We start from the raw sequence: 24916 nt of genomic DNA on the forward strand, positions 1-24916 counted from the left end.
GCTTCCATTTAGTTTCTGTTGTCATGTTGGTTTTGAGGTGGGATACTTTAAAAGACCCTTGATCACCTGCACAAATGAGTTTACATTATTTATTTGCGTTATTTATGCTTGTTTTACATATGCAAATAACATAAATTAGACTAGGTGTCACATCTTTGTTAACAGATACAGGAGGTATTGGCTGTGCTGTGACAATTTTACTCGTTTGTTTGGACTGTCTTTTCTGAGCTGGTGAAAAGAAAACTGCAGTCACCCATAGTTTTTATGTGAAGACCCAATGACAAAATCCCCTCTTTGAAGTGCAAATTAGCGTATTGTTCTGCAGAATAACTAATTTATTCTCAAAGCTACAAAAATGTGCTTTCTACATGAAAGTTGGCAAAGCTGAAAATTCTGACACCTGTATTCTTTCCTTCAGTGACATGGCTACAGTTGGTGTAATGGCAATGTATAGTAGCTATTCAAAATCAAATCACTTTGTCCACAAAAATGAAAAGCTCTGTTTTTCTTTTTAAAGAATTTAGAATACCTTACATTTTTCCTTGTTAGCTATTGAAAACAGTCCAATTTTTTCTCCATGAATGCCCGAGTCTCTGTAAATTGTAGTTCATTACATCTGTCTTTGTCACTTGGTCCTTCAGCCCCAATCATGGAGAACCATGAAACCCTCATGAAGGACAGTGGTACTGATGCGGCGGGTAAAGTCATTGCCAAGGGAGACCTTATCACCACAGTAACACCAGAAAAGAAGGCAGAGGAAGAGAAGGCAGAGCAGGAGGACACCCAAGTGGAAGCTGAAGGGACAACAGAACCCACCCCCTCCACCCCACTCAGACAAGAAAAAAAGGTAAACCTCTGTCTGCCAACACATTCAGTGCAATCAGAACTGGTGCATTTGAATAAGAGAACCTTTCAGACGCATGGATGATTTTTGTGTCTTGGAACAAAAAACTTGTAATTTTTATATACATGCTACCTTAATTGTCAAAGGAGTTTCTTGTTGGCGATTACACAGAGTAATCCTATTAAAACCTGTAGGCGAGGGACAAGATTTTGGTATTTGAAGTTTTCTGGTGTCTTGTTTCTGGTGTAAGTCCAAGTAGTTGCCACTTTGACCAAAATTCCATGTGGTCCTGAAACACCAACAAAAGCTGTTGATGTTTTTGTATTGTGTGTAGAAATGTTTGACTCATGTAATAAAAGAAACGGAAACAGAACAGAAGTGAGCTGCGAGCAGCTACGCCAGAAAACCAAAAATATTGGCCCTCGAGAGGCCCCCAGAGGCTAAATCGTCACCAGATGATAGCCTATGGGTTCCGAGTTTGCACACTGAGAGGAAATGGCTTTTTTTTTTTTTCTTCTTTCCAGAAGCTGCTGCATGACTTGTCTTTTGCAAGTCCCTTTGATAAGATTATTTTCTTTTCTTTTTTTCCTTCCTTAATGGACTATATTGCTGTTAAGAATATCTCGGATGCTTTCAGCTTAGCCTCCGCAGTAGTCTAGGCCTAAGTGCTTTTCGTCTTGTGTGCGCTTTTACTAATTAGCTTTTCTTTTCTTGTCCTTCCTTTGACCCCACACTATACTCGCGTGTGCTCATGCGTATTTGCCCCTTGTCCCTTTGCTCCTCTCCATTTACACACATCCCTTCCCTTCATCCCCACTTCCCATCGTCCTTCTCCTTGTCAGTGCTCACCTTGTGTATACTCGTCAGAGCCGCTCCACTCTGAGCTCTCGCTCCCCTCGTCCCCTGTCTCATCAACCAAAGTGCGTCGGCGGCGCAGGGAGAACATGCGCAAACGGGCCTCATCAGTCAGTCCAGTCAAGAGCAGCGCCGGATGCCGCCGTCGGCAAGCTCGCGCCGATCGGAAGGCCGCCCTGCTGGAGGAGCAAGCTCTGCTCCTCTCGGCCCGCAAGCAGAGGCTGGAGCAGGGCAAGAGCCGCGGCGGTACCCTCTTCTCCTTCTCCCTGCACCTGCCTGACCTTTCAAACATCTTAGACGAGGACGGCTATATCACCTTCCCCGATCTGTCCGAAATGCGCTTTCTCCCAGAGTGCGCACAGCACTTCCTGCCCATCAAATCACCCTCACTCATTCCCTGCTTCCTCTTCATCTTCTTTTTCCTGCTGTCCACCTCCTTCTCTGTCCCTTACGCCCTCACCCTCTCCTTCCCCCTGGCGCTGTGCCTCTGCTACCTGGAGCCCAAGGCAGCGTCCCTGACCGCCTCCATAGCCCAGGGCTTCCATGACCATGACAGTTCAGAGGAAGAGGAGGTGTGTGTGCGTACGCCTGTGTGTTCCAATACCCGCCTCTGGCTTAGAATGACAGTTCATGATTACTGTTAACCCCTTATCCTGTCCTGTATCTCGCTCTACTGTTTTACCAGTCCAGAGCCGACCTGGAGACTTGTGTCTGTCCCAGTGTCTGTCAGTTCTCCTACTTTCAGAACCTCATCTCTGCCTGGTCACATTCTCATCTTGTAGACTGCATCCCCATCAGCATCACGAGCACCCAGAGATGAACATGCAAGTCTCACCATTTCCTAATTGATGGATTGGCTTGTATCTACTTCACCTTTGATGAGAGGGTTAGACACAAACAAAGAATGCCATCTGTCACTTAAGCTGCAGTCAAGTTTAGCTTCTTGTTGATAGTTCTTATGGCATCCACACCTAAGCCGATATTTTTAGCAGTCTTACTAAGTAAAAAAGTGTAATAACATCACTGTCATGCTGCAGTGAATCAAGAAACTCTCCCATGCAAATATTTAAATACTTGACAGAGTATGTTTTTTAGAGATTATGGGGATTTGAAGAAGTCACCTACCTTCATTCAGTTACTAATCCCTCACCAAACCTCATATATAAGGACATATAGCTTTGTGCCTAACCCATCTCAGTGTTATCATCTACATTCACAGTTTTACAATGTAGGCTGTCATTGGTGCAAGATCAACACCACCACCACCTGCATGGAAACACTTCCACATACATCTGCAGACTCATTCAGTCAGTCTCTCCGCATTGCTGCCTCCCTCAAGCAAAACAGCACAATGTTAAATGATTTATAACGTACGGGTGCTCCAAAGAAGACCTTAAGCTTTTCCTTGAAGCCGCTTACACTGCCACGTTGTGATTTTCTCTCAAGCGGCACTTCTTTTTGAATCACAAATGACTGGCAGTGTAGTCTTTATTGTGATGCAGAGAGACTGAGACGGTTTCAGGCATCCAGATCATCCCTAGTGTCATCTTGCATGTTGAAGAGGGGGGCCTGAAAGTCAGGTTACTGTTCATCAACCAAATCAGTAAATCAAATTATTTTTTATGCAGTGCTATATGTTTGCACACTGACAACACAGCTAACATATGACCTACCTGGACCGAATCTTAATGAATATAGAACAGGATGTAATCTCTCCAAATTCAAGATGATTTTATGCTTAAATGTTAAAATGACTGACCTAAGGTTTCAACTTCCTCTGAGTCTGTTTTGCTTGCTTAATTTTGTTTTGCCTTTTTTCCTTTTCTTTTTTTTGCTAACCTTATCTTTAGTGTTGTCTGATACTGTGTAGCTTACAAAAACAAGTAGTGCATTTCCATTCTTTCCATTTGTGGTTTTGACGAGTTTGAGATGTGGTGCATTTTCAAAAGCTCACCAGTTGGGTTCTCTCATTTTCTTGCTTGCGATTTGGAACGGTTTTGGTCTGTTTTGACAAAGCAGACTGACAGCGAGCAAACTGACTTTGCCTTTGATGGAGAGACGACCGCCACAGAGGTTCGTACGTCAAGGAAAACCTCAGAGTTTAAAGCATGAGAAGAAGTATTGACTGGAAGGAAGAGTAACGTGGTGCTTTATCGTATGTGGAATGCCTGTATTGAAATATTTGAAAGAATTTGTTTATAATGAAGACTTGCATGCAAAGCATGCCTGCATTATGTATGTACTGATGACTCTTAAGGTTTCGGCCTCCTTTACATGAAGTGCACACACCTTAAATTTAGTATACACAGTTCTATTCTGTCATTCAGTCTCAGTGCTTTCCACCAAATCACTCATCTTTCCTGTTGCCAACATCCCACTTTCTTCTGTTATATTCCTGGCCTATCCACCACCTTTTCCTTGTCTTAAATCTTACTTCTTGCTGCTCCTTGTGCTCCCTCTTCCTTTCTCTCTCACGCTGTCTCTGCTCTCCTCTTTACTTGCTAACAGTCGGAGGCAGACGAAGACTCTGAGATGCGGACTCAGGTACACTGGGCTCGCTTCATGGCCCTGCTCACTGCATCACACCACCACCAGATGCACTGAGCTTTCCTGATGCCATCAGTCACTCTGTGCTGTCCTTATGCTTTGCCTTGCTTGCTGCTGTCGACACACACTATCACTCCATGCACCAGATTGACCATTCAGTTAAACCTGGATTCACTCCACACACTGCTGCACAGCTGTCACCGCTTCTAACCATGCCATTCCAGCTCATTTCTCTTTTCTTTGTAAATGGTGAAATGATGTTCAAGTTTTTGTTTCTCCACTTTATGTCTAAGAATCAAATGGATTTTGCAGGGGGGTTTCTATCAGTGATTTTGATCATCCTGTCATTTATTGCCATGGAAGACAAAGCTCCCAATCTCCCCCACTGAAGACATAGCAACCAAAGGCTAACAATTTCCCTCCCCTCTTTTGTCTTTACAGTACAGTTTCATAAGACGAGTAAAAGGGGAAAACGTTTTTATCAGGCATAGTAATCTGATGCTAGAGGTTGGTAAGAAAACAATGCTTGCTCCAAATATGCATGCAGGTACTGTGGTATGAAGAAACCTAACTGGACTGATACCAAATAATTCTAACTCAACAGTATCTGTCTCAGTATTAAATGTTATTTCTGGATTTCCCGTGTGGGTTGCAGTTATTACAGTATTATCTACAATAACAGACTGACTTTACTGTGAGCATCCAAACTTATTTATGTGAGTGCTAAAGCAATAAGAGAGCACATTAAATGGAGGTTTGCAGATTCTAACGAGAATTGGGAGTGTTGTACTAAACGAAACCTTTAAAACTATGCATGAAAAATTATTTTCATGGTCCTAAATGCTCCCTTAGCATTTAAGCACAAGCTACTGTATTTGTAAAAACCATCACATGGACCTTTTGCCATTATTTTGCTGTATGTGCGAGCAGTAAATGTGAAGTTCATGCCGCTGCACAAGTTGCTTGCACTGCCTCCTAAAAGAAGCCCCTAAACAATAATAATGTAAAAAAAAAAAAATCAAGACGTATAGAGTGCAGTTGATGTACGTCAATCACGTCACGCTTCGGTTTTAGACCAATAATAATAATTAGTACCAGCTGCATTCTATGCCTTGTATGCCATTGTTTATTGGATATGCAAGCTACCGTTGCGCACTTAAAGCATGGCCACCGTTCCCTTAGCGCCACTCCTGGCCTCATCTCTCTGTATCGTGGTTAATCGGCTACTGTAGGACACTGAGCCTCCTGAGGAGCTGGTCAAGCACCAGACCAACATCAGCGAACTGAAGCGCTCCTTTCTGGAGGCGGAGGCCTGCATCCCAGGCATGACGGAGTGGGAGAAAAGACTCTCCTCGTCTCCTGCCCGTTCACCCAAAGCAGATGATGCACCCATGATAGAGCCACTGCTCCCACAGGATGTAAGCTGCCGTCCACAGCAGACTAACAACACGTGTGTATGTGTGTGCAGCATGACATCACCAAGAAGTCTCATACAGACGTACACACACTAGTCCAGTCATATGCCAGGTGTTTTTGCTAGTCTAGTGCAGCATATTTTATATTCAGAATGAGTCTCTTGCAGTGCTTTTTACATTCCAGATGGCCGGGTTTTGTGCATATTTCATGAAAATATGGCACCTTGATATAGGAAATGAATCTCTGTAAAGACATTCAGTGTTTGTGCGTGAATAAAACTGCACATTTAATACAGTGAGTCTGTGTGTCTCTGCCAATATTGCCTTATTTCTTAACTGAATCTCTTCAGCAGCTGATGGACATATTAATAAATTGTTTGAGTAATGGATGGTACAGTCTTTAATCAGTAATATTATTGTGATGTTGACGTGTGCACGATTTAAGAGCAGTTTCATCAAAGTTTCTCATCTGTCATTTCCTTGTGTATTACAACATAATCTGATAAGATCATGCAGGATGAATGAGGAGCATTAGTTACAGTTGAATGAGCTCTGGGATACACATCTCCTTCAGCCATGGCCATACTCTATATATCCTTGCTATTGTCTGTCTCGCACTGTGTGACACTTTTTTTGTCTTCTGCAGACTAAAGATGAGCAGCCTGAGGGGGATGAGATAAAGAAGGAACTGGATGCTAAGGCCACTGAGGTAAACTGCTGCCAATTTGTATGACATATTTAAATCTGTGCTTTTTGTGTATCACTGTTTGTTTCTCTTTCTATTTGCATCTACAGTGCACCATAAGTATCTGGACACTGGCACAGTGTTTGCTATTCTAGTTCATATTTGACTTGAAACAGCATAATTACTCTGAGATTTAAAATGCAGATTTTCAGCTTGAGTTTTTATTCATATACAAGCATGTGGTGTTAACAAGTAAAGAACCATATCCTTCTTGGATATGGTAATGTTACTAAGACTTTGTAAAATATTACGTAGTATCAGTGTCTTTACAGGGAAAATAGGTTGTGGGCTAAGGTATACCACATAGTGGATCACTGTCTACATACATAGGGATACATAGGGAGTGTGTCCTTTAAAAATATAGGTTCAAATACATCAAGGCTCAAATACATTCTGTATTGCCTATGTTTGTACACCACAATGCCCACTGTGTGTATTAACTTGAACATCCCCATCTCAATAAGCCAAGTGTCTCCCCAGGCGGCAGGATATGTGGTGAAATATGTGGTGGATAGTAACCTAACAGATGGGGCCACCTCATCGGGGCCACACGGAATCAGTCTGTCAACCACCATGGATGATGATGTCTTCATCGATGGGACCCTCAAGGAGGAGGAGGAGGAGGAGGAGGAGGAAAAAACTCCCAACGGCTCCCAAGAAGAACTGTCAGAAAGATCCATGGTAAAGATCAGCCCTGGAGCCGTCCGACAGGAGGTGTCTCAGGCCATCAGTGACAAGAGAGGGACTCTTATCATCCTGAAGGAGGCAGAGGACAAGATGGCCACTGATGGCACAGCGGTGGATACTCATACTGAGAAAGAGGAGACTGTTGTCTCTGGAAAAGTTGAGGCTGAGAAGAATGAATTCCTCTCTACCTCAGAAACAGAAAATGTACTAACCTGCAAAGAAGACATGGCTGACGTTACAGATCCCAAGACCGCAATAGTCATGACAAATTTAAATATGGAGACCAAAAAGGTGGACATGACTCAGATTAAAGGCACTCCCTCGCCTAAGAAGGCCACAGCTTCATGGGTTTCAGAGGTGTCGAAGACAGAGGAGGGGTCAGAGGTCATCAGTGTGTCAACAAAAGAAGTAAAGGACATGACAACTTCTGAGACGCTCCAACAGAAAGCAGAAATCTTCACCTTTGAGGAGCTGCAGACCGAGCAATCAAAGTCCAGCCTGATCACTACTCAGATTACAGTAACAGATCCCTCAGCTGCATCCTTAGCGGTGGTACTGTATGAAAAGAAAGCAGCTTGGTGTTGGCTACCTCCCTCCTCATTTCAACCACCACCTGCAGCATATTCCCATTACCCTCCCTCCAGAAGTAGCCAAACCAGTTTAACAACAATTTAATCTGCCGCCCTGCATGGCTAATAGTCCCTAAACACCCAGTATTTACTCTTACACTTGCCAAACTGCAGGTTTCTGTTGCAATCCAATGCTTTGCTTCTTTTTGATACAAGTGTTGTGGGTTATTTTGCGATTTGTTGATGTCTCAGACAGCTTACCTTACCTTAGCAGCTGGCTCCAACAGTTGATAAGGAAGGAAAGTGTGTGTATTGGACGGGGGCTCTTGTTTGTTTTTCACTGTTTTGCTCAGCAGCACCATCCTTTCTTTCAGCTCTGTTATCAGTCCGCCTAAAGCAGTGACTTCATAGCCTTGGCTCGGTGCCACTGCTGCAGCTTTCCCCACCTCACTCTCCAAAATCCCCTGTGCCTCTGTAACAAGTCAGCTAACAGGAATAATTGTATGGGTCTGCTTGAAAAGAGATTTTCAAATGGTCTTAAGTAACAGATTGTGGAATACAGATTACTCTAAATTTGTTCTTGGTGGCCGCAGTAATTTTAAAACTGGCTTTTCGTTTGGGGATTTAGGATTTGTTCAACTTGGTATTAATGTCAGTGCATTTAATAAGATTCTTAGCACACAATAGAATGTATACCATACCCATACAATCCACATAATATTTTGTTAATTTTCCAACCTGTCCATCATACTTCCTCCTCTCCCTGTTTGCTCTTTGTCCGGTGTTTAGTCTCTCCATTTTGACTGTGCTCTCCTTCTGTTTTCTTCTTCCTTTCTGTCCTTCCGTCCTTCTGTCCCATCAGTCTACGCTGGGATGGGTCTCTTCTTCCCTGAGTCCCACCTCGCAAAAGGTGACCACTCCCTCTCTGGTCCTCATACAGTTCAAAATAAGACTGCAGTGGTGCTGGTATAACTGAAAATTTAGGTTGTGTATTTCTGCATAATTATATTTAACTCTATCTGATTGTTATTTACAGTTACATGCTGTCATAAAGCTGCATAATTTTTTACTCCAACAGGTGTGATGTCAGACTACATTGTGCTGTGTGATTTATTTTTTTTTTATTTTTTATTTTTTTGGATTGTAAAGCAGAAACAGTCATCTAACAAGATTGTTACCATTCACAGGTATCAGCTGAACCAGAGGAGGTGGTGGGGGTTGCCACGGAGATGGAGGCAGCGCCAGCTGAGTCGACAGAGCCTACGGTGAATATCCCAATCACAGAGGCTGCAGAGGCCAGCCTAGTACACACTGCAGGGGAGGAGCTCGAGCTCACAGTAAAAACAGTTTTGGCACAGCCTGCGGAGGCAGATTGTGCTGTGGAGTTTAAGAGAGGGGCTGCTGTGAATACACAGACACCAGAGGGTGTTGGTGAGAACAGTGCAGGAGATACACCAGCTGACACTGCTGTTTGTGAAAGAATTGGTATTCCAGGTACTAGCACTACTGCGCTAGGAAAGCAGGCTCAACAGTGTGGATTTGTGGAGTCGGCAGCAGAAATACAGCAGATAGCAACAATAGAGGAGGTAGATTATGGCCTGTCTGCTGATAGTGCCTGTACTCAGCAGTAGTGAGGGAAAGTGAGGACATAATTAGGGCCCTATAAAATCCGTTTTATTTTTTCCCAAATTCCGTTTTTTCTGTTTTAATTTTTGGAAATACCATTTTTTCCGTTTTAATTTTTTGGAATTCCATTTTTTACCTTTTACTATTATTTTACTACCAAAACAGAGTGTGTTTTTAATTTTAATAACTGAAATGTTAATGACTAAAATGCACACAAATGAAATAGAAATTACCTTAAATTAATTGAGGTAACAAATAAACAACACTTTATTTATTTAACAATTACGTTGTTATATCAATAAAAGGTGAAAATGATATGTTACTAATGATTGAACAAAAATGACAAGAGGATGCATCAGTAATTACTTCACCTGAGGGTTGATGTTGGGTCAATGCATGCACACATTTAACTTAAAAGATTGTTAACCGAGTGTTGACCATTGTACATACAGGCTATTCACATTAACTCTTCGCTTTGTTACACAATCCATGTCAGTGCACTGCTATAGCCTGGAAATTTTCTTTGCCTTTTGGACTCAAACGGTGCCGGTGCAGGTGTTCTAAGTTCTTCTTGGTGGTGCAGGTGCAGGTGAAATGACTGGAGGGGTTGTGCCACCCAGATTTGCTTCCCTCCATGTAATTTTCCACAGACATATGTTCATATTCCACACAAAAACATAATTTCATTCAAATTATGTCAAATTCCGCAATATTCCGCGTTAAAAATAGATTCCATTTTATTAGGCTAATTCCACGATTCCGTCCGCGATTCTGTGATCACGGAAATTATAGGGCCCTACATAATAGATAGGGAGGAAAGGGATACAGGTATGGAGGAGGCACTGATGGTCAAAAATGAACATGAAGATGTCAGGTTCACTGTTAAGCCAGTACCAATCACAAAAATAGAAAACTATGGAGAGGAACATGAGCTGCCTTCATTATATGTGGAACACAACCAAGAAGAAGCACGGGAAAGTAATTCAGAGATAGCTTGTGAGCAAGAAGTTGCACTGTCGACAGATGTAAAAGATTCTAAAGAGAGAGGGCCCACAGTGGTAGATGGCAGGAGAGTCCATTTCTCCACCGAGGTGCTGTACTTCAAAGGGAAAGTGTTTCCCACAGAGGTGGAAGATGTCATTGAGGAGGTGGATGAAGAAGAAGAAGAATGTTCCCTGGCAGGCCTTCAGTGTGCAGAGGCTGAAGACAGGCATTTTCCAGATATCTCAAAAACCTCAACCTGTGAAAAAGAGAAATATCACTTTGCTCAGATTGACAGCTCAGAAGATGAACTGGAGAGAACAAGGGAGGAAGAGAAAGAAGGAAAAGAACATTCAGAAGGAAGCTGAAGAAGAACCGATTTTGAGACGAGCAGAAAGTTGTGGCAGTGAAAAGGTTTCAGAACAAGCAAGAGAAGAACTTGAAGCAACAGGAGAAGAAAATATAGAGTCCAGCTTACAAGAAGTGAATGAGCCGAGTTCCCCAGAGGCCACACTCGCCCACACACCTCCCATCATGTCACAGTCAGAGGTAACCCTACACCAGCTCCAGGGGCCTCAGCCTGGGCCCTGTAACCTCACCACTCCCCTCCCCTCTGGCTGGCACAATCTGCCACTAAAAAATAAAGGGCAAAACCTCAAAACCAAAAGCATGGACGTCTCAACTTGCTAACTTCTCTGTTTTTTGCTGAAGGATCACTAAAGGGTGCACACAATTGATGGAAACCTTGTGATTTACACTGGTTGTTGCCAGTGCACTGCTTCAGTAACCTCTCCTTCACTGGATTAGGGACCCTAATGCATGACGACACGCTTATTTAGAGATTTAAGCCCTTAAATGACTGTCATTGGCTTAGTTTACGAGCATGCGGCATTTATTTGTGTCAATTTGATTATATTTGCAATGGTGCTAGGGAGGCAGGGGCTATTTTAAGAACAGAGCCTTATAGTTAACAGGGCAACTCTAACACAAAATTATGAATTTCCAACACATAAGATCTAATTTATCTAATGAGAACTAGAACATCCATCATCCAGGTCATGCTGTTATCCTGTTTAACGCATTACAGGTATTCATGCGCCTTTTTGTTTGTTTTTGTACTCATCAGTCCCAGAGTCTTGAAATTGTGCAACAGGAAGAGTCGTCTACCAAAGAGGTGCCGGTGATCCACACAGAGACAAAAACCATCACCTACGAGGCTGCAGAGGTACATATTACCCATATACCAAAGAAAAATTTGCCTTTCTTTTTGGCTACACGACAATTCTGAAAGATGCAAGATATACAGGCATCTGTGCAATTTGGTGATTGCACCAAAGCGAGTAATATATTTGTTTCAGTCGTTTTAGTGCGTATTCTGACCTTGTCCAGTGTGCTTTGAGTGTGTAAAACTTGACTGACCTTTCAAAAATGAAATCTCTAAATATCAACAGGTTGACACAAATGGTGATGCAGACCCCGGGGTACTGCTGAGCGCTCAGACCATCACCTCGGAAACCACCAGCACCACGATGACAACACACATCACAAAGGTCAGGGTTCAGCCGTTGTCCTTTTAGCCTTTTCACTGCAGTAATGTAATGTAGCTGCATTAATGCATAATGGCACAGTCCCATTTGAGCCTTTCTCTGCATGCTGTGCAGTTTGAAACGTATGAAATGGTGGGTAAGTACTAGAGAAAGGAAGGGAATGTTGGTGTAAAAGTGTTGCAGTTAAGACCACCGATTATGTCGGGAGCCAAGTCAAGACAAAAACTAGAGCGAATTGAAGGCCATTACTATGGAGGAGCTTACAAGACAGATAACCTAGGCTACAGAGCCGTCAACCCAACCCAGAACAATCATTATTGATCACTGGTTCCAAACAGGAAGCATAATCATTTTTTGATACATACACCCACAAGTAAAAATACTTTATTTCCATGCTAAATTAGACCACAAACATAAAATAATGTACAGGCAAAAAAAATGCAGTGTGGTTCTCATTGAGCTACCACACCCTTGGATGAACTGGCAGTGTGTTGGCTCTGGCGCATAAACATAATTTCATTCTTATGCACCATTGTGAGTCTGTGGAGAAAATAATGACTATGTTTTATGAAATTTCTTCATTGTGTATTCATCTGGTTTTGAGATAATGTGGAGTCCACATTGTCCAACACAAGACCGAATGAAAGTGCAGGGAATTTCAAGACGAAACCAAGCCGCTCAGAATGTGGTCTCAAGTCCTAAGACCGATGCTGGGTATTACAGCACTGCTGTGTAGAGTAGGGATATGCCTCATTACACACTCCTGGCCTGCGGAAAATGGAAAAACATGAGTCTCATGGTGCTTTTGCTTCAAAGATATCATCCCCCCTCGCTGACCTACATTTATAGGATTTCAGTAACATTTTATTGCTCATGACATGTATTAGCACAGAGGTCCTAGCAAACATGTACACAGTAGTGCACACACTGCACATTGCAGCCAGGAGAAGAGGGTGCATGGTGATCCAGATTTAATACCTGAAATACTAATGCTATCACATTTACGCAGAAGTGTTAAAGCTGCATTAAGCAATTTCACGTGTCACTGGCTCCAAATGGCATTGAGAGGCAACAGGTTGAAAAATATGGACTTCGACTAAGAAACAATTAAACGTGTCAATAACTGCAACAAGCGTACTTTACTCCAAAAGAACATGAGTCATAATGTCTGGAGTCCAGCTTTATGTGGATGAGTATTTGCTCGCTGCTATTCAGGAGACAGTTTGCATTTCCCTTTTAAATTTTGATTCAACATCTCCTGCTGGCAGAGAATAATACATACCGAAATCCAGAATTTTCTGTTATCTGTTGATCAGACGGTGAAAGGAGGAATATCCGAGACAAGAATCGAGAAAAGGATTGTCATCACAGGAGATGCAGACATTGACCATGATCAGGTTTCTGCCTAGTTTCTCTTACAGTCTTTCTCTGTACCGTTTCTTTGTTGTTTTTTGTCTTTTAATAACATCCTCTTTGTCTGTCATGTAATTCTCTCTCTCTGCTGTCAGTGACTGTAGTTGTACAATAACCACAAAAAGTGAAGCGCTGAACGGTGACTCTGTCCCCCACGGACCTTAACTTATCTTTTCCCGCCACAGTAATAGGCTCATAGCCATGTGATACAGAATGGCGTAACATGTGACATTTTACAGTCTCGTTAACTTGTGGTGTGACTTTAACAAGTATTACAAATGTAACTAATAGTGGCTTCCCTGTTGGCATATTGACTTACAATGCAACGTCCCCACTCCCTCACCTCCCTGCCCTTCCCCGTTCTCTGTCTCCCCCTGCTGGTCCGTCCTGGCACTGCACTGCCATGTGTAGGCTTTGGCTCAGGCCATCAAGGAGGCTAAACAACAGCATCCTGACATGTCAGTGACCAAAGTAGTGGTACATAAAGAGACAGAGATCACGCCAGAGGAGGGGGAGGACTGACCCAGGTAAGAGAAATGAGGTCCCAGTCCTGGTTCTGGTTTCAGTTTTGGTCAGGTCTGGTTTTGGTTGGGCTAAGCTTGCAAGCTGGTCTCCGTTCTCGGCATGCTGCTTTCCCATCAGTGCCTCCTCTCACTGCCGGTACAGACAGCCCTGCTTGTGTAGAACTAACAGCCTGCATCATGCTGTCATCATCCCAGCTCCACTACCCTGGAAGGGAAAGGTCAACTTGTGCACACAGACCGCAGATCACAGTCTCAAGTCATAGTGACAAGGCTGAAAACCCTTTACAGTAATGCTTCTGGTGCTCTCATGCAATCACTTGTAATTTGGCTGCAATACTCCCCCCTGCTGGAAAGGAAAATGATCCCTTTTCCTTGGAGAGAACTACTGTGTGCAGCTGGGTGTTAATGATGATGTTCTTCCTAAGTAACTCATGCCACCACACGCCTTTGTACTTCATTTAGATGACAGTTTATCACTAAAAACTCATTAAAAACATAGAAAATGCAGTAGCAACTACTGCATATTCCAAAAGCTGTTGAGATGGCTTCCCAAACAAGCTAATCTGATGTTGAATTGGAGGCAACCTTTCATTAATGTGCAGAAAATTATAAGCATTTTAACTCTACCCCTGAGGTTTGACTTTTTTAATTTACAAGTACAGAAAAAGAAATGGTCTGTGTCCATGTGTAATGTAATGCTTATTGCAATAGCAATATTACGCAACAAAATTGTAGTACAATGTTTTGTCAACATTGTGCAGCCTCACACAAGGCACAGTCGGTGAAGAGTGATTAAATACCAGCTGAACCAGCTCTGCTTCTTGCTGAAGCTGTTTCTGGTTGCAGAGCCATCCATATTGACTGAAATCTGATCTTGTGTGTACACAGATGTGCTTTGAGCTTTCTTTAAAGTCTATTGTCCACTTAGCTCTTACAATACAAGTAATATATTCTTTCTGGGTGCTGTCTTGCAGTGATGTACTGGAAAATAAAAAGATGGATAAAATATGACTACCAGTCTGTGATCATCACATAGCCACTGTTATAAACATACTTTTTAATACATGTGTGTGCTGTCTTTGGTAAAACACATCTGAGTTGCTTTTCAACACAATATATGTTAATGAGAGTAAATTATTAAGATACTGTACCATGCAATGAAGAGTAACACAAATGTATGTTGTCCAAAAAATTATGCACAGATGTGTTCAAATGAAAAGTGCAGGATTACAGCAACACACAGTCCACATTCCACAGAAATGTTCACAGATACGATTTGTCCTCAAACATGAGAGATTGTCCCAGGACATAGCTACAAAATTTTTAAACACTTTTCTGTAACCGCCCTGGGACCTGTGAACCAAGTGTTCATTCCCAGTTTGTGTGGCAGAAAATAGGTCAGAACTCCGTGTTGATTCTCCCAAACATAGCCATTTGTGTTTCAACTTGTCTGCTGTCAGTATTGTCAGGGTTACGATAGGCGTGGAGCGGCGCTGGGGAACCTCTCATTCCATTCTGCCATACCGTGTCGTCCTGTTGATGTTCTAACTCTGCTCCCTCTTCCCTCCCAAGCATTTTGTCTCTGGAAACTGCCTACCTTTGAACTTATTCTAAATCACCTTTTGGTGCTCTATTTTATTATTTCATTTGCTGTTGAATGGCATGACCCCCAAGGCGCAGGATTTGGGACGAGCGTGTGTGCATGTGTGTACTTGTGTGACTCACCAGATGGGAGTGGCTGGCTTTGTTTCCGCGGCCTTGCCCTATCAGCCCTGTGTGCAGTGCTGTCTTACATCTGCCTGTCAGGATGCCTGTGTTCCTGAGTAGCCCTGTTAACACTCTACTAAATATTTTCTTTTGTTCGTGTGTGTTGATCTGGATGTCTTTGCATTGTAGATACACACAGAGCAGTGGAGCTAAGTCCCTACTAAAACAGAAAAAGTGTGTGGACTAGTTGGGTCGACAATTTGGAGAATTACATTCAAACTTTATCTTTTTGGATTGAAGGCATCTATTTAGTGTTTGTGTTAGCAGCTTGTAAAATAGTAGAAATTAGTGATTTTTGAATGCTAAAAGAAGTATTAGTAGCAAGTCAAAAGAGTCTGTGTGTATCTATATGCATGTTTGTAATGTGTGGTCCACACTTCAGGAGTAAAACACTTTATGCTTTCCTCAGGCTCATATTCAAAGTGTTTCACTCCAGCGTCACGACTTTAAGGCATGGTGTACTATGGCAGTGAAGGTTCGGAAGTGATTAAATATGCAGTATGCACTAACTGCTGCTTTTTGCCCCTCTAGGAATAAAGACTGAGGGCTGTTTTCTATTCAAGGACTCAACCTCCCAACATCCAACACCCAGGATTCCACATATTACGCCGGGACACTGAGAAGACTAGAAAGGCTCCTACTCTCCAAATGCTGCAGCTCGGCACTAGTCCCACACATCACCTGCAAAAAAAAAAAATATATATATATATATCAAAAAAAAAAAAAAAACAATGCATTTTGCATGAGAAGGAAGCAATGTTGCATTATCAAATAATGGCAAGATTACACAAAAAGCTCTAAGATTTTTTAAAAAATGATTCTCAATCTGTCTGCACATTGAATCCCAGTGTGCAGCAAGCACACATTTTACTTTCACTGCCTTATGACTTTGATGCATTTTTATGATCATTAAGAATAATTATTGTAGCAGTGTTTTATTTATGAAATGAAGCCATCACTCCGAAAACCTAAAATTGCTGTATATGTTAGTGCGTACACTATTTAACCTTGCTGTAGAAGTGCCAACCTCTGCGCCAGCAAACATCACCTCACTCACTCCAAGTCCATGATTTCCATTCAGATATACCACTGCAGAGATCAGTATGGCCCAGTACTGTGCATACCCTAAGCTTTACTAGAAACAAAACAAATTATCTTTCACAAATGATTTTGCCATGTCTACTTGAATTTGCATTTTCCTTTATATGATCATTTCAGTATTTTTTTTTTTCTCACCTGTTGATTTTACCACTACCACATTCTGCAACATATCGTAAGAAGGTGAAACACATTGTTTTGAGGTATAAAAAAATCCAAAGGAGAGAAATCAAGATTTTTGAGTGCCAGTGCAGGCCATGAATGTGTTTTGAGCGTGTTGGTGATCAGCTGCAGCTGAAGTCCCAGGTTGTGTGACTGTGGCCAAGAGCTCAGTGTGGTGAGCTCTGTCCAAACTAGACGCAAAGCCAAGAGAGATCAGTCAAAGCCCTGAACATCTCAGCTATATGCCTCCCTCATCTGTTCAAACTGTATCTGGATAACAGTTCATGTACAGCCAAGGTTCCTCACAGTGGTGAAATAAAAGTGGCAAATGCATTAAGTTTAATTTTTGTCATTTTCTTTTAAAATAAAATATTGACCATATTACTGCATCTTGTGTCATCAGTGGACCTTTTATTGAGTTGAGTGCATCTTAAAATGCTGTTAAGGAGTCGGTATAATCAGTTGAGAAGGTCTTCATGATGAATCCTCTACATCCCACCAGCTCACATGAAGAGTTAATGTAACTCTTCATTGTATCATGGGGCCTGTTTGATCAAATAAACAAAAATTTTAAATGAGAAATGTTTATTCTACACTGAGGCTTTGGCACCAAGAACTCGTTCAGCAAATCGGGTCTAAACATCGAAAAGTACCGTTAATGTGTGATGTCATATTTTACACCTAAAAAAAAATCTGATTTTAAACAGATTAAGTAGGCAATTTTTCTATTGCAATCATAACCATAGGCTGGATTTACAGAAGCGCTAGTCGTATCGGCCCAAACAGTTGCAAAACGTTAAAACGAAAAAACACGATACACCGTGATTTTATCTGCCACTGAGCAACAAAGTAGGAACTTATAAACGAGGTCTGGAAATTTTATCTTGAAAGCTAAATATTAAGGGGGAAACAGTTATTTTAGATAGTGATAGAAGATGGTTCCGCTTGCAGCGGTAACAGCCTATCTTTTCTTCAATAATCTGCCACTCTACATACTTAATTGATTCGTTAAGAGGAATACCCTTGGGCTAATTAAGGCAGGAGTTTTATGGCTCCAGATAATTAAGCCTACACTGAGGCCTGTTTGTCCGAGGCCCGCCCCTTTGAATACATGCATGTGTGCCGGAGAGAGGAAAAAGTGAAGAGCTCTCACTCCTGCCCGGTTTGAGACTTTCCTGTTATTGCAAATTTCCAAGATGTGGATCTAGCTGTTTTTAGATATATCTGCTGTTAAAAACACAAGGTTTGACTGGGCCAAATATTCAAAACAAAATTATATTACTGACATTACAAGATGTCAAAAACAAAATAATAACAATAATAATAATAATAATAATAATAATCCAATTTTATAGTTCAGTGGTTGCTTTTGTGTTTTTCCAGTCAGAAGTAGCTCGGCCTACAACTACAATCATGTATTCAGGTACTTTGTAATCAGAAGTAAAAATAAATGAATAAATTGAGATGAAACCGTCCTTTTGTTCTGATTATTTTAGAGACCAGGTGGTAGTGTGGAGGATATAGATATAGGAGCAGTAGATTTCCATTATGTATAAGTGAATATTGGTGGCCTGTGTTTTGTCTGACAGCTAAAAATTACAGAATGAAAATTTTACATCTTGTGACTTCCTTTTTTTATATACCATTTTTGGGTCATCCATGTGCACAGATGAGCTTGCTAATGAGCTCAGACACATCAGTGTTTAGTAGATTTGACCAAATTTGCATTTTTGGATGAAGAAATTTCTATCAGAAAGAGTTCAGACCTTTTGTAAGCAGAAAAACACTAAACTGGTTCACTTAACTTAATACTTAACTGGTTCATTATCCTTTTTCCATCAAGTTGTTGTCGTACAGCAGCCTGTGTTAAAAAGTTTGAGGATGAAAATAAATATGCAGATTTCAAAAGCAAGGCCTGTGTTTGCTTATAGACCTAAATACACATTTTTCCCCTCTATGGAATATCTTCCAGGCATGCACTCATGTTTTGGTAGTGAGCAGGACTTGAATCCTTTATTATAACAAAGACTATGTGTCATCACCACAATTATGTCTTAGGTAGTCAAATACACCCAGTTTAAAATCACTAGAAACTGATTTCCATTAACAGAAAAGACCCAGCCCTGCATCAGCTTTTTTCCAGTTTGTGCAACATAATTTTTTTTTCTTGTACTAAAATAAGAAAACATTGTAACTCTTGGTTGAGCAAGTCTAAAGAAGAGCAAATAGTTTCACTGACATATTGTTGCATTTTTTCTGTTTCATGCAAAATCGATGAAACTAATATAAATCTAATGATAGTGTAAAGGTGTCATAATTTGACTCTTATTTGTGTTGATATGCTAAACTTTGTTTTACTGATCTTTGTTACTTCTTTTTTGTACATTTTTTATATGTATGTAGTTGTAAATGTTGGGATTATTTGGGTTTGGATGGCAGTTCAATTTAGTTTGTGTTTCTAGTTTTAAGTGCAATATTGTAATAATCAGGTTCTCTTCTTTTACAAGTGTGTTATTCTGTTTATGTATTTGTGCGATAAAGAATTTGTGCAATTTTGTTTTATTTGTGCCAGCAGTGTAATAACCCAATTCTCTTTTTTATCAGATTGTTTTTTTTATCATTGATCTTTGTTATTTCCTTTTGATATTTATGAGTCTTATGTTTGTATATATTTTTATACCGATATCACTGTAAATTTTGAGGGAGGGCGGCTGTTTGCCCGCGGCCCCATACCAGCTAGCTCCGCCCCTGCCTCCAGACCAGAGCGGTCGTTTACCAGTGAGTGACTCATCTTCGCGAACATAGACGATCTGCGGGGAGTGCGCGCTCCGGTGCTGTAGGTGGCAGCAGAACAATGCAGCATTTCCTGCGGAGCCCAACAGTCACAACAAGAGGAGGAAGAGGAAAAACGACAGCTCTGGATCGTCGTCGACTGCCTTGCGTGACAACACAAGGATCGCGTTCAGGCTTCGGGTATTAACCTTTTTTCTTCTCTATTTGCGGCTCGGGGAGGGCGTCGCGAGCGGCCCGGTACGTTTTCGCATGTCGTTCAGCAGGGCCGCGCGCTCTCCTTTGCTATTTCTTAACTGCTTAAAGACACCGAAACATGCCAATGGAGGCTTGCTGACCAAAATGGCTGGGCGCAGTGAAATGTGAAATATTCTTGCTAAGGTTATCCTCTCTGCACGGAGCGCCACTGTCACGCAAACGCGGTGGATCTAACTCTTGGGTTGCGGTGCGGATGTGGCACAAGTCTCGGTTAGTGTGTAAATTATCTGTCGGCGTAACCGCGGATTTTGACGCTGTCGGGCCTTTTTTTTTCCTAGGGATTTCTGCATGACTGATTTAGCCACTTTTGTTTACTATGTGTGTTTTCGACGCTCGTCTGTCATCGGGCACTCACGTAGGGACAAGTTTGCCTCACATTGATCTGTTTGTGTTCTTCTGAAAGTGAATGGGCTGTTGCGTACCCAGCGCGTATAAATTATCATAATAAGCATGCAAATGGTGTGGACGCTCCACCCCTCCGCTCGGCAGGTTACTCTCAGCCCTGGTTTGGTTGTGAAAATAAGACATTTTCCCCGCTTGTCTCTTTGCAGGTTGCTCCACTTTGACCTGCAACATGTCCGACTTACTGAGATATATCGACTATGACCATAAAGCCACCTTTCTGAAGATGCTCAACCAACAGAGGATGGAGGGCGAGCACTGCGACGTGGTGGTGGTGGTGGAGAACATCGAATTCAGGGCTCACCGGTGTGTCTTGGCCGCCTGCAGCAACTACTTCAAAAAGCTGTTCAAGAAGCAGAGCGACGAGGACAACTCCATCGTGGAGCTGGACTTCATCCGCTCCGACATCTTCGAGGAGGTGCTCAACTACATGTACACAGCCCGGCTCGCCGTGCGGAAGAAGGACATCAACATGATGATGTCCTCCGGCCAGATCCTGGGCATCAACTTCCTGGATAACCTGTGCACCCAGAAGCGGGAGCTGACCAACATGAAGACCCGGGAGAACCAGGCGCCCGGCGACCACGGGATGCGAGCCCAGGACGCCATCCTGAAGGAGCTGGCCATGGAGGAGGTGAGGAAGAACAGCTTCTACGACCAGGGCATGGACGGCATGGGCCCGGGGGGCTCGCACGTCTCCCAGCCGCACAACTACAGCACCAACATGGGCAAAGACCCCCACAGCCACGGCTGGGGCTCCTCCTCCTCCAGCGACATGAAGCTGGAGTACCTGCTGTACGGCCACCGCGACCACGGCTCCTGCCAGGCGCCCGGCACCAAGCCCATGGACCACAACGCCAAAAAGGAGCGACTGCTCACCGCCAACAGGCCCTACGGCTGCGAGCACTGCCCCAAAGCCTTCACCACCGCCGCCCACCTCAAGGAGCACCTGAAGATCCACTCCGGCTTCAAGCCGCACCGCTGCGTCGTGTGCGGCAAGGCCTTCATCCGGGGGCCCGACCTCAAGAGGCACGAGCGGGTGCACAGCAACGAGAGGCCCTTCGGGTGCCAAATGTGCGAAAAGGCCTTCAAGCACAAGTCGCACCTGAAAGACCACGAGCGGCAGCACCGGGGCGAGCGGCCATTCAACTGCGGCTCGTGCGACAAAGCCTTCATCAAAGCGTCGGATCTGAAGCGCCACTGGAACACCATGCACAGCGGCAACCCGCGCAGACAGATGTCGCTGTCCCCCGCCGCGTCCCAGCAAGGCCAGGCAGACGCCACCGACCAGAGAGACTGGAAAATGGAGACCGGGCCACACTCGCATAACTCGGGGGACTGTTGAGCCCACCGACACACCACCACACACACACACACACACACATACTGACATGGCACACACACACAAGTGCACAACACTCACTCAAACCTCAACACTGACACGTACATAAACACACACACACACACACACCGACACAACCACAACCCTGTGATAGGCTGCGGGGCCTCAAATCACACGGACAATGATCGGAGTGAGTAAAAGAGATCATAGCATGTTCATAAGACTGTGGGGCTGTATTATTATTCTAAAAGAGTTATGTCAAAAACGATGTTTTCTTTCCGCCTGTAAAATCATGTAAATGTTTAGTTCACTCTACTATACGTATATTTTTCACAAAGCATCGTTGCTATCTAGACTGGGGGTTCTCATAACATTATTCTCTTTTACTTTTATGGGATATGTAACATTTAAATGTTTTGTTTAACCTTTACTGGATTTTAAGGAGATAAAAGAGAGAGAAAGCGAGAGACGGGGGGGAAAAAAAAAGATTTTCTGCATAACATTTGTTGCGTTGAGTATATTCATGTGGATGTTTTTAATGGATGTGTTTAGTTGTATTGATTGATATTACACTGTAAGAGTAAGAGTCACCATTTTTGCATTTTACACAGATGATACCAAAGTCTTGGGCCTTCGATGGATTGTCTCATCAGGCTGTCCTGCCCAAGCAACCGGCCAACTAGATTTACTGTTATACAGTATAACTGTCATCCAGCTATCAACAGTTAATGATAGATGTCTGTATATACTGTAGCTTAGTTTGTTGCACAATTAGAGACGATTACACGATAATGAAATATGCACATATAACATTGTCCTACTCCTACACTTTGACAATAAACACCATTTGCTGTGTTTTATTGTTGTTCCAAAGTTTGGTTTTGTTTGGGAGAGTTCGATTCTCACTGTATGCACATCAAAGCGGCAAAGGCGAGGCACGCTCTAATCACTCTCAGAAGGTTTCAAAGGTATGATCAATAACCTCAGCCGCTGCCACATTGATCAAGCCAGTCCAGGGTTTTGGTTGACGGTGGGTAGAGTGCGTCTGCAAAAGTGTTACGACTCAGTTTCTCAACTTGAGCGCAGAATCGGACGTGGCTTACAGTCGCGTTATGTGATTTTAATAATCAATCATGTGTAAAAACAGAGCGGCACACCGGGCTGTTTCTGCCAGGATCACAATGACCTGTTACTGTGAAATATGACACCACAAAAGCCTCGGCTCCACATTTCTGCGCGTTTCCAAGTGTTTAACTGCGTGACCTAATCAATTGAGAGAGATTTAGCCGGTGTTACTGATGCTTTTGAAGCTGCCGCGTTTGAACGTGGGGTATTTTTAAATGTACACATCACACGGGGGAAAAAAAAAAAAAAAGTCTACCAAGAAACAAAGAAACAACCAATCAACGCTCCTTTTACAGTGACACGTCTTTAGTTCGTCCTAAGCTAATGTTTTCTTGTGCGGGACTGAAGCTGCAGCAGCGCAAGTTTTTGCTTTGTTTGTGAGGCCGGTCTGTGCAAACAGTCACATCTGCTGTCCAGCTCCCTCCCCCTTTTAAAAGCCTGCGGGCCCTCAGGTTCACCCGGCGTGTCCCAGGTCTGACTCGGACCAGGAGGTGACCTCTAAACGCCTGTTTCACATAGGAGACAGTGTAGAGGACGTACTTGAAGCGCACACACACACACACACACATAACATGGCTGTGTGGTGTCGTCAAGGGAATCTTTGCAGCCCTCTCATACTCAGTATGCAACACTAGATGGTGCCCTGTTCATAGCGATTGACCTGTTGCTGGCCAATGTGACCTGCCTGTGCAGACGGTCCAGGCCCAAACGAGCCGGAGAGGACAGTGTTCAAGCTGCAGCTTTTAATGGAATTAAAGATATTGCATGCTGAAGGGAGCCGAGCTCACCCCCTCAAAGCACATGCGCTGCCTGTGTGAAATGTATGCGCCATCACACCTTGATGTTTTCCATGCATTTACATACATCTGACTCCAATGACTGGGAGTCAGGCCAGTGCTGTGTGGTGGTTTCACAGCCACCGCTCGCTCTCTGTCGACAGCGGGCGAGGAGATCTACCTATTTGTGACTGGTTGACCACACAGTGTGGTGGAAAGAGGTCCCCTCTCCGGCTCAGACCTATGTGAGATTGATCTATTCCTAACTGTTAACAGGGGAAGGGTTTGATCGCCTATAATTTGGGGTGAAATGGCTTTGTGGAAAACTGACGTCAGTGTCTAATGGAAAAGGCGGGCCTTGCCTTACTGGTGTCAGTAGATGCCCAAGATCTGTTTTCTGCATTTCCTGGCCCTTTGTGTGTCTGTGTGTGCATGTGTGTGTGTGTGTGTGTGTGTGTGTGTGTGTGTGCATTAAAGCCAGTGAAAGATGCAGGATCTGGGTTTTGTATCACTGTTGGTGTAACTGGGCTGGGTATGCAGTATGTTTATTCTATTGTGTGCCTTTTGTGTCGTGACTGCCTTGTGTGTGCGTGTGGAGTGTGTTTGAGTATGTGTGTGTGTGTGTGTGTGTGTTTTGGGTGGGGGGTGGGGGGTTTAAGTGTCTGCATGAATTATGTTGGTGTGTGTGTGTGCCAAGGGATTTGTGTGACGAGGGCTTATTGTGTGCATGTATGTGTGTGTTCAAGCATGTGCCTAAGCGCATTTATATGTGTGCACGCATATGTGTGTGTATGCATGTGTAATGAGTTGGGGGGGGGGGGGGGGGGGGGGGCAGAGTGTGAGTGTGCATTCATGCATGTGTGTGTGTGCGTGCGTGCATCTGTGAGTGCTTATATGTTTGGTTGGTGTGCTATATGCATCTATAATGAGGCCTGTGTGTGCGCACGCACATCTCAGTGTGCCTGCATGCGAGTGATAGGCAGCGAGTGAGGGTGCATTCATGCATGTACCTATGTGCGTGTACTCATCCGTGCCTGTGCGTGTGGATGGAGCATCAGTATGGAGGAGGGTGGGTGTGAGCGAGTGCGTGTGTGTGTCAGTCCGTCTGTGTTTCTGTGTGTCAGCGCTTATTTGTTTATATGTATGCAGGCGCTTGCATGCATGCATGTGCATGCAAATGTGCACATCATCAGTATTTGGGGAATTTAGCAGGCCAGTGAATTCTACGGTGCAGGTAGTCACATGAATGAGTAAATGTATTTGCGTGCGTGTGTGTGTGTGTGTGCATACATTAGTATGGTGGGGGTTGTGCATTTGGATTCACTCTTCAGCATGAGTTTGTGTGGCTTTATGTGTGCACTCTAAAGCATGAATTTGTATGCATTTGTGTGTGTGGGCACGTGTGCATGAGTGAATGTGTGTGCATGTCTGTGTGTGTGTGTG

The 24916-nt window shown here is 43.3% G+C and overlaps 2 protein-coding genes across 2 annotated transcripts in view; both read left to right on the plus strand.

The window, feature by feature from the left end:
* The window catches only part of LOC115374734 (band 4.1-like protein 3), a 37920-nt gene extending 21595 nt beyond the window's left edge, over positions 1-16325 (plus strand). The window contains exons 13-27 of the mRNA XM_030073813.1: positions 642-847; positions 1687-2271; positions 3719-3772; positions 4208-4243; positions 4688-4753; positions 5479-5664; positions 6308-6370; positions 6887-7645; positions 8525-8572; positions 8850-8927; positions 11396-11494; positions 11721-11819; positions 13133-13213; positions 13641-13756; positions 16052-16325. Of these exons, the coding sequence (XP_029929673.1) occupies positions 642-847; positions 1687-2271; positions 3719-3772; positions 4208-4243; positions 4688-4753; positions 5479-5664; positions 6308-6370; positions 6887-7645; positions 8525-8572; positions 8850-8927; positions 11396-11494; positions 11721-11819; positions 13133-13213; positions 13641-13751 (2471 nt within the window). The 3' untranslated portion in view covers positions 13752-13756; positions 16052-16325. The remainder of the gene's footprint in view (positions 1-641; positions 848-1686; positions 2272-3718; positions 3773-4207; positions 4244-4687; positions 4754-5478; positions 5665-6307; positions 6371-6886; positions 7646-8524; positions 8573-8849; positions 8928-11395; positions 11495-11720; positions 11820-13132; positions 13214-13640; positions 13757-16051) is intronic.
* Positions 16326-19621: 3296 nt separating this feature from the next.
* LOC115375605 (zinc finger and BTB domain-containing protein 14-like) lies at positions 19622-22432 on the plus strand. Its single transcript, XM_030075064.1, has 2 exons — positions 19622-19753; positions 20380-22432. Exon 2 carries the CDS (start codon positions 20403-20405, stop codon positions 21573-21575), a length of 1173 nt encoding a protein of 390 aa, XP_029930924.1. The 5' UTR covers positions 19622-19753; positions 20380-20402; the 3' UTR covers positions 21576-22432.
* The last annotated feature ends 2484 nt before the right edge of the window (positions 22433-24916 follow it).

Source organism: Myripristis murdjan, chromosome 17 (genome assembly GCF_902150065.1).
Source record: "Myripristis murdjan chromosome 17, fMyrMur1.1, whole genome shotgun sequence".
NCBI classification, from domain to species: domain Eukaryota; kingdom Metazoa; phylum Chordata; class Actinopteri; order Holocentriformes; family Holocentridae; genus Myripristis; species Myripristis murdjan.

Bases quoted from the DNA above. Each gene is read 5' to 3' on its own strand.
- LOC115375605 (XM_030075064.1), top strand. From the start codon at position 20,403: ATGTCCGACTTACTGAGATATATCGACTATGACCATAAAGCCACCTTT.